The sequence below is a fragment of the Somniosus microcephalus genome, chromosome 5, assembly GCF_052327205.1.
Source record: "Somniosus microcephalus isolate GS21.2 chromosome 5, FLI_Smic_1.0, whole genome shotgun sequence".
Lineage (NCBI taxonomy): Eukaryota > Metazoa > Chordata > Chondrichthyes > Squaliformes > Somniosidae > Somniosus > Somniosus microcephalus.
The window spans coordinates 127,756,777-127,772,047 of NC_140991.1; the positions used below are offsets into that span (position 1 = coordinate 127,756,777).

The 15,271-nt window shown below is 51.3% G+C and overlaps 1 protein-coding gene across 4 annotated transcripts in view; it reads left to right on the top strand.

Annotated features, from left to right (window-relative positions):
* The window catches only part of invs (inversin), a 425,788-nt gene that overhangs the window by 102,618 nt on the left and 307,899 nt on the right, over positions 1–15,271 (top strand). For all 4 annotated transcript variants that reach the window (XM_085988195.1, XM_085988194.1, XM_085988197.1 and 1 more), the window contains exon 5: positions 13,982–14,091. In XM_085988195.1, coding sequence (XP_085844321.1) covers positions 13,982–14,091 — 110 coding nt within the window. The remainder of the gene's footprint in view (positions 1–13,981; positions 14,092–15,271) is intronic.

Below are 15,271 nucleotides of genomic sequence, written 5' to 3' on the forward strand. Positions count from 1 at the left end.
AGTATGGGGATGGATTGACACTGATTATATATGTTCTACATCTCCACGTCCTAATTTACATCAAGAGAAAGTCCACAAGAATATGAAAGCACAGATATCTAGGGAATGCAAAACAAAGAAGTGAAAATACTAGGGTGGAACACGGACAGACCTTGGGGGTAGACGAGAGCAATAATTTGGACAATATATGTAAAATTACTGTGAAATAGCTGTATAGTTTTAGGAAAGTCAAAATCCACAAATACTTTATTAAAGAACCAAATGGTAAATACTAAGGCCACAGCAGTAAAATAATTCAGGCATCCTTTAGACAGTCCCAAGAAGTTAATAGCTAGAAAAAACAGAGTTAGACAGAGAAAACAAGAGGGGATGGGATATGGAAACCAGATAATTTTTGAAATATGAACCTACTAAAGAGAGTGATCATTTAGAGATACTAAGAGAAGGTCAAAGGAGACCAATTTAGAAAGATCACTCACAGAAAGTGAGTTTGAAGGACATAAGTGAGAGATTGGGCATAAGAAGTGAATATTGGAGGGACTGTTTTCCTCCTTCCTCCTCTTCCACTTTTCCTTTTGATATTTTCCCATTATCTTCTTTTTCTGAAAATAATGATTTATGGTGGAGCCATTATTGTAGAGTTGGACTCATGTCATCAACATCAAAGACAATTTGAAGGGTTATTCCCCTTTGATTTTCTGCATAGGAACCAGAGTTTGCTGTTCAGATGCAGGTGAAGAACATGAATGTTACCATTTTATAGTACTGCGTTTTCTGAAGTTATTGTGGTCAAGTCAAATTTGGACCTATTTCATCAATACTTATGTAATCAAATAGATGGAGTAGGTAGAGTGTGCGTTGAAAGGATTAAAGCATACAAGGTAAGTAATCTAATGCTTTATTTGGTGGCTGTCCAGATGATACTGGACATCCCTGTACTTTCATTTTCAGGCAAGTCTCCAGTCAAGCCAAACTCCTCCCTAAACATTTTAATTGTTTTCTTGGCTGAACCTATTTATGTGGATTTTGAAGAGAAAGATTGTGAATAAAATTTTCAGTAGGTTTATAAAAAGGCTGAATAAGCATAACTGCACTCAGTCAGATGATTCCTGACACATCTTTTCCTTTCTCAAGCTATATGGGGTAGAACATTTGCTTTCACATTTGGAAGTTCTTCAATTGCTATTGTAAGCAGAACTATAAGGTTTGTAGCACCCTCAGTTGTAAAGGGCTTTGCTGACATAGGTTCAACACACTCTGTCTTCCAAATCCAGACACAAACAATAATGCTGAACCAGGTGTGCATAATACAAATTTTACATTCATCAAAACATTGTTCTCAACCCTCACTCTCACACCTGACATGGGGATCCCCTCATGTGGAGCATGCTAAACAGTCCATTGTCACCATTCTCCTGACCACAGCATGAACACACACCATATGTTACATTGAAACGTATAAAATTCTGACAGGGCTAGACAGACTGGATGCAGGGAGGATGTTTCCCCTGGCTGGGGGGTCTAGAACGAGGAGTCACAGTCTCGGGATATGGGGTAGGACATTTAGGACTGAAATGAGGAGAAATTTCTTCACTCAGAGGGTGGTGAACCTATGGAATTCTCTACCACAGAAGGCTGTGGAGGCCAAGTCACTAAATATATTTAAGAAGGAGATAGATAGATTTCTAGACACAAAAGACATCAAGGGGTATGGGGAGAGAACAGGAATATGGTAATGAGAGAGGATCAGCCATGATCATATTGAATGGCGGAGCAGGCTTGAAGGGCCGAATGGCCTACTCCTGCTCCTATTTTTCTATGTTCTATGTTGCCATCAAACAATCCTTGTACTAGTTTGAAGAGTTTCAGTAGGAGCTGCATACCTCTCTCTAGCATTATCATGGTAGATACTGAATATGTGATAAATTAGCATCTGTTTCCATACCTGGCTTCCAGATAGCATCTTCTAGCAGCTGTCATCCCAAGTCGAGTTTCCTCATTAGCTATATGTCAAACATCTGTTTTCAGTGTGGTGTAAGAATCTATGCAAGACAGCTTGTTCAATGTCTTGCATAGGTAGGTGTCCTGTGCTCTGTATGAGGCTTGCATGTTACCAGCCACTTAATCCAAGTCCTTGTGAAGGGCTTTGGCAAAGAGCCCTGCCCACATTGAGGCTTACTCCCTCTCCAGGTTGCTCAGTGATAGCTTGGTGTGGGCCTCTCTGCAACCTCTTCACCTTTTTAATGCAACAAATCCCCCTTACAGCTTGGTTGTGGACCTTAAATGTAGGTCAGCAGTTTGAGTCATAGAGGAGGACTGTTTGGACAATGTGTCTTGTACACCACAAGTTAAATCTTCGCTTTGAATTTGCTCTCAGTGAAGAAGAATGGGAAAGATGAAAATGCCCTTCACTCCTTCTCAGCATGGTTCTTATTCCTGAGGAATAAGTTGCCATCCGCCAGGAGCACAGTGGCATAGTGGTCAGCACTGTTGCCTCACAGCGCCAGAGACCCGGGTTCGAATCCGGCCTCGGGCGACTGTCTGTGTGGAGTTTGCACATTCTCCCCGTGTTTGCGTGGGTTTTCTCCGGGTGCTCCGGTTTCCTCCCACAGTCCAAAGATGTGCGGGTTAGGTTGATTGGCTATGATAAATTGACCCTTAGTGTTAGGGGGATTAAATATGTGGGGTTACAGGGATAGGGTGGGACATGTGTTGGTGTAGGGGTTACGGGGATCGGTTGGGATATGTGTCAGTGCAGGCTCGATGGGCCGAAATGGCCTCTATCTGCACTGTGGGGTTTCTGTGATTCTGTGATTCTGTGACCCCAAGTGCTGATGTGAATCAACAATGGGGACAGACACATTATCTTTCAAGCTATATCTTCAAGATTCCCCCTTGACCCATGCAAACCCATAAAAAATTACTGGAGGGCACCCATCACCTTATCCCCCTGGTTAACCCATTATTCAAAATGGTGAGTAGCATGCAGTAGATCTCTAGGTGACTCCACTAACAACACTTGATCATTCTCTGATTAACAGGCATGCAAACAACCTGTTCTGTGATCAACCAGTCTTTAAACTCCTTGGGCTGGATTTTATCAGTTGGAGGCGTGTAGGAGGCGGGACTACAACTTTTGGGGTTGTAGTCCCGCCTCCATCGAGTTGTGGCCAACCCACTCGATTTTCACTTGATTGACCTTGTTGAGCCCGCCCAGCGGGCTCAGCAGGCCAATTAAGGGCCACCCGGCAACAGGTGACGTCACAGATTGACATTTCATCTGTCAAGAGCTTTTGACAGGTCAAATATCAGCATTTGACAGCTCTTTGAAGCTGTCAAACACTGACAATCTGTACTCTAAGTTAATTCCTTCCCCTCAGGCTGATTTTGAGATCTCTCCAGAACAGAAAGCAGAATGCTGCAGATTTTGACAGCTCGCGGCCATTCTGCTTTCTGTGCCGGTGAGATGAGGGACTCCCGAGACCTGAAGGAAGGAAGGCTGCAAAGGTAAGTAAAACTTATTTAAACACTTTACACACACCAAACGCACTTACCTCTGCACTCATGCACCCATCACTCACGTGAACACCGGACATCTGGAACCCTCCAAGTCCTTCAGCCCGATGGTCCGCCTCGCTAACTTGGCGTGGTTTGGAGCCATCGGGAAGCCCACACTTCAGGGATAAAAATAGGGATTAGGCTAGAAACTGCCTGTTAACTACCTGTTAACAGGCAGTTAATTGGCACTAATCCCCTTCCCGCCTTGGGGAGGCGGGTCCCAGCACAGGTCGGGTACCCGCCTCCTGTGAAACGGGCATGGAGGCGGTTTGGGGGCGGGATGGGTTAGTGCCCCCTGATTTCGCGATTTTAACCCCCCACACACCTTCAATCTCGCCTCAACGGCCCGATGAAATTTGAGCCCCTTGTCTTTTAGTATATCTGATCTTAGCTCATCACCATATTTAGTCTGACATTACAAATGAGAATAACTACAGAACCTTGACCTGCCATTATCAAAGTTTTGATCACATCCATCAAGTAAATTTTTTAGGCATAAAGGCCTAGAAATTCAGTTGGGCGCGCCAGCCGTTAGCGCCTTAGGGGGAGTAGATCTCGAGCGCTAGGCGCTTATCGCCCGGGCGCAGCGCGATCTGCGCCTCTCCCCAACTTCAGGACACATTTAGCGCCGGCGCAAAGTCTTAGCGCGCGCCCTGCTGCGCGCGCAGATCATGACGTCATTTAATAGTGCAACGCCCTTTGTGCGCCCCAAACCGGAACTTCACTCGCGCCGGCCCATTGTGCGCCGGGCGTCCCGAGCGACTGTGAAGTGGAACGGTACACAGGCCAGCCGGGCCGGGGGGAGCGCTAATTAAAGGGCGCTTACCCAGCAGTATAAAGGCCAGCCATTTTGCAGCATTCACTCTTGTGCAACGGTTTTTTGGACAGAGACCAAGGAGGAGAGTTTACTGGTTTGGACCAACACTTGGACAGGTATTTTTGGCTCAGGCCAGAGCTTACCAATTATCTTAGCCTTCATTCAGAGCTCAGTGTTTGCCAGCATATAATGGGGGCTGCATTGGGTGGCAACGCTGAATTTCAGCCTTATGCCAGAAGGGCTTACAGACGCCGTGAGAGAGTGGCAGCCCTGGCTAGACGCAGAGGGGGCAACAGGCGTCGCCAACTGAGGCCTTACCCATGCAGGGTATACCGCCAGCAGACGTCCTATCTGACCATGTCTGCCGCGATGTGTGTTAGGAGGCTGCGATTCCGAAGGGAGGTGGTTGCAGACATCTGCCGGCTGCTTCAGAGAGATCTGCAGCCACAGCTGATGCGCAGGACGTCTCTGTCGGTGGCAGTGAAGGTGACGGTGGCTCTCAACTTCTATGCCTCCGGCTCCTTCCAATCCGCTACTGGGGACATCGCTAACATCTCCCAGTTCGCCGTGCATTGCTGCATCCGCCAGGTGACCGAAGCCCTTTTCAGAAGGAGACATCAATTCATCTCCTTCCCCATGACCCTGGACAAGCAGCAGCAGCGTGCAGTGGGGTTTGCAAGAATAGCGGGCTTCCCCATGGTGCAGGGCGCCATTGACTGCACGCATGTGGCTTTGCGGGCACCTCTTGAGCATGCCGAGGATTACCGCAACCGGAAGGGCTACCATTCCCTCAATGTACAGCTGGTGTGTGACCACAGGCAGCGCATCCTAGCTGTCAATGCCCGCTTTCCAGGTAGCAGTCACGATGCCTTTATCCTGCGACAGACAACTGTGGCTGACATGTTCCAGGCACAGCCTCCCCCAAGAGGATGGCTTATCGGGGACAAAGGCTATCCTTTGTGTACCTGGCTCATGACCCCGCTCCGCGCGCCCACGACCCCTGCTGAAGAGGCATACAACGAGAGCCATCAAGCGACGAGGAACCTCATAGAACAAACAATCGGCGTGCTCAAGCAACGGTTCCGCTGTCTCGATCGCTCCGGGGGAGCCCTCCAGTATTCGCAGGATCGAGTCTCCCAATTCGTCGTCGTTTGCTGCATGCTGCACAACCTGGCTATCCGCAGGACTCAGGCACTGCCACCTCACGTTGGACCACCACCTCAGGAGGAGGAGCAGGAGGAGCATGAGGACGACGACGACGAGGAGTACCAGCCCAGGAGGGACGCACAAGGTCCAAGGGCCGCCCGTCGTCGGCTTATTGAACGTCACTTCTAGGCCCCCTGTCAGGGAATGGCTTGTGCCAATAATAGAACATGATTGCAGCCGCTCCGCAAGCCCTCAGCCGGTTAAGGCAACAAACACTTCAAAGATCAAACATGGACAATGTGAATAAATAAAATGCTTTATTGTACAAACTCTGGGCCCTTCCCACATGAAAACCAAAAACAGAGGAAACCCCCAAAAAACACTCCAACACATTACTCGCTCCCACAACCTGGGGAGGATTAACAAAATAGGGCAACTAAAATGGCCGTCATTGTCGGCCTTCGTCCAAAACAAACATCACATCATCGGCCTTCAAAAAACTAACATCCAATTCTCGGCCTCAAGAAACAAACACAAATGGCCACACATTCGAATATTTGGCCCGCTAGGGCGATGCCTTGGCCATCTTTGGGTGGCCCCTGCCCGCCCTGCTGCTCTGCCTCAAAGTAAGGCCATTGGCTGCTGCAAGGCTGGGGGCAGGCTCCTGAGGGGCACATGTCGTGATGGCAGATGCCCTTGGGGGTTGGCCTAGTCGAGGTCTGGGCGTCGAGCGGCCGGCTGTTGATTGTTGCAGCTGTGGCTGGCCAGCATCAGTCGCTGCAGCAGCTCCTGGCAGCTCCACTGGGGGAGTGGCAGTGGCGGCTGGAGGAATGGCGGCAAGCTGGCGGATGGCAGGCGCTCGCTGGTCGCCTGAGACACTGGCACTCGCCCGGGCCAGCACTGCAGCATGCGCACCAATCTGCCGAGGGACAGACCGATGTGCTGCTGCAGCGCGCCGGGTGCCCTGGCGATGCCTGGCTGACACAGCGAGTGTGGCAGCAGTGAGTGCCCGTGTTGACCTGTTCACTGCCCGCAGCAGAGCAGCCAGTGACTGGACGGCACCACTAATCACCTGGCCAGTCGCTGCAAGATCTGCCTGGTATTCCGCCCGACTGGTGGCCTCTAAGGGCCCGAACTCGGCCACACTCCGAGAGAGGGAATCGATGGACTCAGGCAACCGTGACACTGCCGCCATGAGCTCCGTGTGCCGGCGCTCCGAGTCCGCGGACAAGTCTTCGAGGCCTTCCATCTCCTCGGCGAAGAGCATCTCCTGACTGGAGGCCGGACTCTCCCTCTGGGGAGAAGGCCGCCGAGCTGGCCGACCCTTCCTGCGTTGCTGGAGGCCGCTGGGCCCAGCAATTGGACTCCCCTCCGACGCATCCCCCCTCTGGGGAGAAGGCCGCCGAGCTTCCACCCCCCTCCCGCCTTTCTGCAGCACGCAGGTCCCAGGAGCTCCCCTCCCCTTCGACACTTCCGCCACGCTGCCCTCCAGGGAAGACGTGTCCCCTACATTGGCCTGGGTGGCCGCGGCTGAGGGTTCCCCTGATGGGCCGCCTTCCTCTTGCTCCTCCTCCTGCTCCTCCTCGGAGGGTCTGTCACTGGCAAGTTGAGGGACCTCCTCTTGACCATCTGAAAGCAGGAAGGCACAAGAGTAGCCTTAGAGTGAGGAGAGGGCGTCAGTGCGGGATGCATGAGTGGTGGCATTCAGCGCATTGGTCGGACAGTAGCAAAGGATGTAGATCTGATGCGCAAGTGGGACGAGAGAGGTGCAAAAGGTGATGTCCTTACCATTGCTTCCCAGAACAGGGTCGGCATCTCCACATGCAACGGGCCCAATCACCCGGCGACCCATGAGGCGCTCCACGCGATGTTGCAGGTCGGTGAGTGGCTGGATATGGGGTCGTCCTCCCCCGGTCGCAGTCCGGCTCCTGCGATTATTCGCCAGCTTGGCCTGCAAGAGAAAGGACGGCCTCTAAGTACAGTGTGTCGCCGTGATCTTGTGTGCACTGCCTCCCATGGTGGAATAGCCTGGCCAGTGTGTCGCCATGATCTGGTGTGCACTGCCTCCCATGGTGGAATAGCCTGGCCAGTGTGTCGCCATGATCCGGTGTGCACTGCCTCCCATGGTGGAATAGCCTGGCCAGTGTGTCGCCATGACCTGCTGTGCACTGCCTCCCATGGTGGAATAGCCTGGCCAGTGTGTTGCCATGATCTGCTGTGCACTGCCTCCCATGGTGGAATAGCCTGGCCAGTGTGTCGCCATGATCCGGTGTGCACTGCCTCCCATGGTGGAATAGCCTGGCCAGTGTGTCGCCATGATCTGCTGTGCACTGCCTCCCATGGTGGAATAGCCTGGCCAGTGTGTCGCTATGATCCGGTGTGCACTGCCTCCCATGGTGGAATAGCTTGGCCAGTGTGTTCAGTGCAGAATGTGCAATTGATGCTCATGCCTGTGCCATAGCTGCTGGATGAAGGCTGGCCATTAGAGCTTTCAGGTCCCTTTGCCCATAATGTGAGGTGCACATGCAAGGATGAGGAGGTCATTGGAAAGGGTACTCACCCTGACAATGCGTGTGAGGTCATTTATCTTTTTGCGGCATTGGGCACCGGTCCTGGGGACGTCGCTGTTGGCTGACAGCTTGCTGGCGACATGCCTCCAGGCTCTCCTGTAGACGCGGACCGTCGCCTTCTTGCCATTGTCCGGGTACAAAACATGGCGCCTCTTCTCCACAGCAGCAAGCAGCACACTCAGATCACGCTCTGAGAAGCGCTGCGCACGTTCACGGGCCTTCTCCATGTCTTCAGGCGCTATTTGGGTCCAGCAGCAGTGTTCAGGCCTAGCTGGAGGGCTCCACTATCCAGGGCGTAGCAGCAGACACAGTCGACCCTTCCCCCTTAAGAGCTGGCCGGCGCCAGGGTGTCTGCTGTCAGTCACGAGATGGCCGCACCTGCGCTGCGCCCGGCCTCGGCGCTATCGATCACCACCTCTAGCTTAGCGCCCAAAGAGAGGCGTCCAACAGCAGTTTTAGCGCTCGCCCGAACTAGTAGGGCGAAGCTAATGAATATCGGAGAAGTGGCCTAGATTTGGCGGCGGCCGCTAACTTTAGCGGATGCCCCACTTTAGCGCCCCAAAAGTGGCGTCAATGAATTTCTAGGCCAAAATGCCTAATGAGTTTCTTCCACAAGCACCTGTAGTTAATTTATTTTCTTTGTAACATTGTTAATTCTGGTTGGATAATTAACATGGATAAATCAAATTCCTGTTGGAACCAACGTTTCTGATCTTTATTTCTCTCCGCATACTCTGCCACCTAACAATTTTCTCCACTCCTCTCCTGACGGTGGTGTTTTATGTTGATGTATGGTTCCAGGAATGCCAGCGCTCTCCTGTATCTTTCCCAAATCACCATTCTTCATGTGAAAACCTAAATGCTGAGTATTGGTAGGCTTTTGGGAAGCATCACAGCTGAGCCTGTTCTTGTTCTTATCCCATGTCTATACATCATCACTTTATAACAGAGGCCACTGATTAGGGAATGCAGGAAAGGGAGCCCCAGTTGATTTATCCTCAACCCTCCCCAGCTTGAGACAGGGAGGACAATTGGCTGAGATTAGCTGACTCAGCAGAGTCTGTGGATCAAGCACGACACTTTACGGCTATCTCATAACCTGGTCAGTGCATTTTACCCTAGGAGCCATCGAAGAAGCTCCTGTATAAAGTTGATTTCATGTCTGAAAATATTTACAAGTACTGTAGTTGTATATCCACCCTATTTTGACCCATTACCCGAGAAGTACTTTTTGCTGAGCAAATTACTTGTAAAAAATATATATAGTTTATGTTCCAATAAAGTTCTAATTTTGTACTGTGGTAAACCACTGTTATACCTGCCTGTGTGGGTGTTTGTATTCCACTGTGTACATGTCTGTACATGCCTCGGCTGACTCCTCCCACGAGTCCAGGTATAAAGGTGACTGCTCCACAGTCCCTCTGTATTCTGGACTGGTCGACCACTCGAGGCACACCTTCATTCTCTTGTTAATAAAAGCCTGTTAGTTACTCGCTTAACCTCAGTCTTTTGAGTAATTGATAGCGCATCAATTTTATTAACAAGATTTTTTTATAATGGAGAAGATCCTCACACCAGCATGCCTGGACTTAGACCATCGGGAGGCGGACGCTTCCACCAAGTTTGCTCACTGGCTTAGGTGCTTTGAAAGATTCCTGATCGCCTCCGCTGCAACGGTCAAATCGGATGAGGACAAACTGGATGTCCTGACCTGCAAAGTGAACCACCGAGCGTACTCGGTCATCCAGGACGCAACCTCGTACACTGCTGCTCTCAAGCTCCTCAAGGACCAGTACACGCGCCCAGTGAACGAGGTGTACGCCAGGCACCTCCTGGGGAGTCGTAAACAACAACCTGGGGAATCGACCGAGGAATACCTTCAGGCACTGTCTGTGCTTGGCCGGGCCTGTGGTTGTAAGGATGTAAAGGCCGCCGTGTACACAGAGGAACTTATCCGGGACGCTTTTGTAGCGGGCCACAGGTCCAATTACACCCGACAGCGACTGTTGGAGCAGAGTGACCTCGACCTCAACAAGGCCTCTGAACTCGCACTATCATTGGACGCAGCCTACCGGGGCATGGATGCCTACTCCTCTGCACCATGGACGCCGCGGGGAACGACAGCCTGGGACACGGTAGGACCGTCTCATAGCGCCGTGCCACCCCAGCCACATCCCAGCAACGGCCCAACTACTGCAGCAGTGCCCCAAGGCCAGAAATGCTACTTCTGTGGCCAGGCCAAACACCCCAGAGCGCGCTGCCCGGCGAAAAATGCGATCTGCTCGGGCTGCGGGAAGAAGGGACACTACGCCAGCGTCTGCAGGGCCAAAGCCACCCCGAACCCCAGCAGCGCCGCATATGGGCCGTGCGGGCTGCCATCTTGGGCCTCCCCAGCCATGTGCGAACCACCAGAACAGCAGCCATTTTGGACGCCTCCAGCCACATGGGGATCATGGACGCCGCCATCTTGGACGCCAGCCGGGACGCAGCAGGCCCCCAACACCGCCTCATCTGATACCCGCAGCGACACACCGACCCCTACGCTGGCCTCCGTTACGCTGGACCAAGCGAGACCGCACCAACTGGCCCGGTCCACAATGGACATTAAGGTAAATGGTCACGAAACAACCTGCCTTTTTGACTCTGGGAGCACGGAGAGCTTCATCCACCCCGACACGGTGCGGCGTTGCTCTCTCCCAGTCCTGCCTGCGCACCAGCGGATTTCTATGGCCTCCGAGTCCCAGTCGGCGGACATTGGTGGCTACTGCGTGGTGACACTCTTAGTAGACGGGACTGTGTACGATAATTTTAAACTTCTGGTCCTGCCCCACCTCTGCGCTGCCGTTCTACTGGGGTTAGATTTTCAGTGCCACCTTAAAAGTGTTACGATGGCGTACGGTGGACCCCTCCCCCCACTCACAGTCCGCAGCCAGCAGCTTCCAATTTGCCCACCGCGCACCAGGTGCAACCTCTCCACACTCAGAGTCACCCCCCCACTGTTTGCTAACCTCACCCCCGACTGTAAGCCCATCGCCACAAAGAGCAGGCGATACAGTGCCGGGGACAGGGTTTTCATTAAAACCGAAGTGGAGCGGCTCCTGAAGGAGGGGATTACTGAGGGCAGCACCAGCCCCTGGCGAGCCCAGGTTGTGGTCGTTAAGACCGACGAGAAGCAGCGCCTGGTCATCGACTACAGCCAGACAATAAATCGCTACACCCTGCTGGACGCTTACCCACTCCCCCGCATAGCTGATATGGTCAACCAGATCGCGCAGTACCGCATCTTCTCGACCATTGACCTGAAATCAGCGTACCACCAGCTCCCTATCCGCCCTGAGGACCGCCAGTATACTGCCTTTGAGGCAAACGGCCACCTCTATCACTTCCTTAGGGTTCCCTTTGGCGTCACCAACGGGGTCTCCGTCTTCCAAAGGGAGATGGACCGGATGGTCGATCAAAATGCGTTGCAGGCCACTTTCCCATATCTGGACAATGTGACCATCTGCGGCCATGACTTGCAGGACCATGACGCAAACCTCGAAAAATTCCTCTGCACCGCCCAACTCCTGAACCTGACGTATAACAAGGAGAAGTGCATATTCCGCACAACCCGCCTCGCCATCCTTGGCTGTGTTGTGGAACACGGAGTCATCGGTCCCGACCCCGACCGGATGCGTCCCCTTATGGAACTCCCACTGCCTCAAGGCCCTGAAGAGGTGCCTAGAGTTTTTCTCCTATTACGCCCAGTGGGTCCCCTACTATGCGGACAAGGCCCGTCCGCTGATCAAGTCCACCTCTTTTCCCTTGATGGCAGAGGCCCGCTTAGCCTTCCACCGTATCAAGGAAGACATTGCCAAAGCCACCATGCACGCAGTGGACGAATCCATCCCCTTCCAGGTGGAAAGCGACGCGTCCGACTTTGCCCTGGCCGCTACCCTTAATCAGGCGGGGAGACCCGTGGCCTTCTTTTCACGAACCCTCCAGGGCCCGGAGACCAGACACTCCGCTGTTGAGAAGGAGGCCCAGGCTATTGTGGAGGCTGTGCGTCATTGGAGGCACTACCTGGCCAGAAAACGATTTACCCTGCTCACTGACCAGCGTTCAGTTGCTTTTATGTTTAACAACAAGCAGAGGGGCAAAATCAAAAACGACAAGATCTTGAGGTGGAGAATCGAACTTTCCACCTACAATTACGAGATCTTGTACCGGCCCGGGAAGCTCAATGAACCCCCGGATGCTCTATCGCGTGGCACCTGCGCCAGCGTGCAGATCGATAGACTGCGGGCCCTCCACAATGACCTCTGCCACCCGGGGGTCACCAGGTTCTTCCACTTCATCAAGGCCCGCAACCTGCCTTACTCCATTGAGGAGGTCAGGACCATGACCAGGAACTGCCAAGTCTGCGCTGAGTGCAAACCGCACTTTTATAGACCAGACAGGGCTCACCTGATAAAAGCCACTCGCCCCTTCGAGCGCCTGAGCGTTGATTTTAAAGGGCCTCTCCCCTCCTCCGACCGTAATGTGTACTTCCTCAACATTATTGATGAGTACTCCCGTTTCCCGTTCGCCATCCCCTGCCCGGACATGACCAGTGCCACGGTCATTAAATGTCTGAACGACCTCTTCACCCTGTTCAGTATCCATAGCGACCGGGGCTCATCGTTTATGAGCGACGAACTCCGCCAGTACCTGCTCGCTACGGGTATTGCCACAAGCAGGACCACCAGTTACAACCCCCGGGGGAACGGACAGGTGGAAAGAGAGAATGCGACAGTTTGGAAGGCCGCCCTGCTAGCCTTAAAGTCTAGGGGCCTTCCGACCTCCCGCTGGCAGGATGTGCTCCCCGATGCGCTCCACTCTATTCGGTCACTGCTCTGCACTGCCACTAACGCCACCCCTCATGAGAAAATGTTTGTCTTCCCAAGGAAGTCCACATCGGGGACATCGCTACCGCCATGGCTGACGTCCCCAGGGCCGGTCCTACTGAGAAGACACGTGAGGACCCATAAAACGGACCCCCTGGTCGAGAGTGTCGACCTCCTCCACGCCAACCCCCAGTACGCTTACATTGCGTACCCGGACGGGCGGGAGGACACAGTCTCCATACGAGACCTCGCACCCTCGGGGGCCCCAGTAACCCACTACCCACTACCACCCCCCCCCACGATCCAATATCCAACCCCAGCAGACGGCACGCCTGGGCCCCGCGACCCGCTCGACACCCACGAGGACTACACACCAGTGCCCCAGCCTAGGCGGGACTCGACGCCGGAAGCTTCACTACCCCTGCTGTCGCCACGTCGATCACAGCGGCAGACAAGACCTCCGGGGAGACTCCAATACACAAACTTTTAATACACTTCACCCCGCCGGACTCATTTTTAAACAAGGGGTGAATGTGGTAAACCACTGTTATACCTGCCTGTGTGGGTGTTTGTATTCCACTGTGTAGATGTCTGTACATGCCTCGGCTGACTCCTCCCACGAGTCCAGGTATAAAGGTGACTGCTCCACAGTCCCTCTGTATTCTGGACTGGTCGACCACTCGAGGCACACCTTCATTCTCTTGTTAATAAAAGCCTGTTAGTTACTCGCTTAACCTCAGTCTTTTGAGTAATTGATAGCGCATCATGTACTATGCACATTTAACCCTTGAAATACAACATGACTTTTGTTGTATGTACATACAGACTTTATTTATCCAAATCTTTTGATTCGCAACATAGCCAGAAGTCTTTGCTTTAAATACACATAAATTAATGATGTAACTCCCTTCCCCAGTAACTCTGAAATCCTAGAATTTTCATATTGCTGGTAGACTGTGCATTGTTTGCTGATGTTATTTTCATGTTTCAGTGATTTTAATCATAGATTTTATACATATATTTAGGTCATGCCCAAATAGGACACCTTCTGCTGGAAAGGAACAAGTCTGGTACTATTCCATCAGACAGCCAAGGAGCCACACCTCTACATTATGCTGCTCAGAGCAATTTTGGTGTAAGTACTGTTACAGGAAAAGTCTCAAGAAAAAGACATTTTCTGCAATTTTGAATTGTACAGTATTAGTATTTTGTGTAATTGTTGCAGGATCAGGTAACATTTTTCACTAAGTACTACTTGTTTCTCATATTTAAATTAACTTTGCCGAGGTCAGCGCCAGAGGTCACCAACAGGCAGTTCCCAGCATTTAATACTTGAATCAAAGGCCCTTTGGTTTTTGGCTATAATATCCTCAAGGCAAAATTGGGCAAGAGCTTTGAAGAGAAACAGATTATCTGATACAACTGCGCGGACAGCCGAAAGGTGGACTCTATTCATTTCTGGCCTTGAACTTTCTATGTTTTTATGCTTTTTCTGCTCTTTCCTCATAACTAAATTCTCGGATACGAGGGGTTGCGGCTCTTTCCTGCAGCACTCGCAGGGCTTAAATCCTTCTTTGTGGTTTAGTGACCAAAATTGAACTTTATATTCAAGGTACGATCTAACTAGAGCACTATGCAATTTTAGTATGACAACTTGTGCTCTACTAATTTGACAATAAAGTTCAACATTTTAATTCATTATCTTGTTTGTTTTGTTAATTAGTGCTCTGCGGTGACTGGATATGTTGTGTACCGAGTCTACTGCTCCTAGATCTTTCTCAACTTCACTCTTAGTGATAGAGGATGGGTTTCCTGTTTCTACCTTATACTCTCAGTCACTTCCTCTTGTCCACTTTTACACGTCCTATTATACAGTCTTGTACAATCTAGTTTTGGCATCACTCATGGAGTGTGTATTTGGCCCATTTTTTTCTTCAATGCACAATACTTACCCATAACAAATCTCTTGTGCCAGTAGTTGGCCCACACAGAATTTATCTAACTTGTTTTGTAGGTCTTTGGCTGCCTTTAAGATCCAACTGCAACCTCTCTCCCCCTCCCCCTCCAGTTTGGGTTCGCCTGCAAATTTTGACTCTTGGGTTTCTGAATCTAGGTTGTAATGTGCTATAATTTACTATGGCAGGACATCCAACGGTATCTGCCGTAAGTTAGACTTGCTCTTGCACATTTAGGTTTTAAAATTGTTTGTGTGGCAAGTTGCTGAAAGTGCGAGCTGATAATACAAGGGAAACTGGGCATCTGGGACTTGAGTGAACAGGACACATAACTGTGTATCTCCTTAACCAATCAGATTG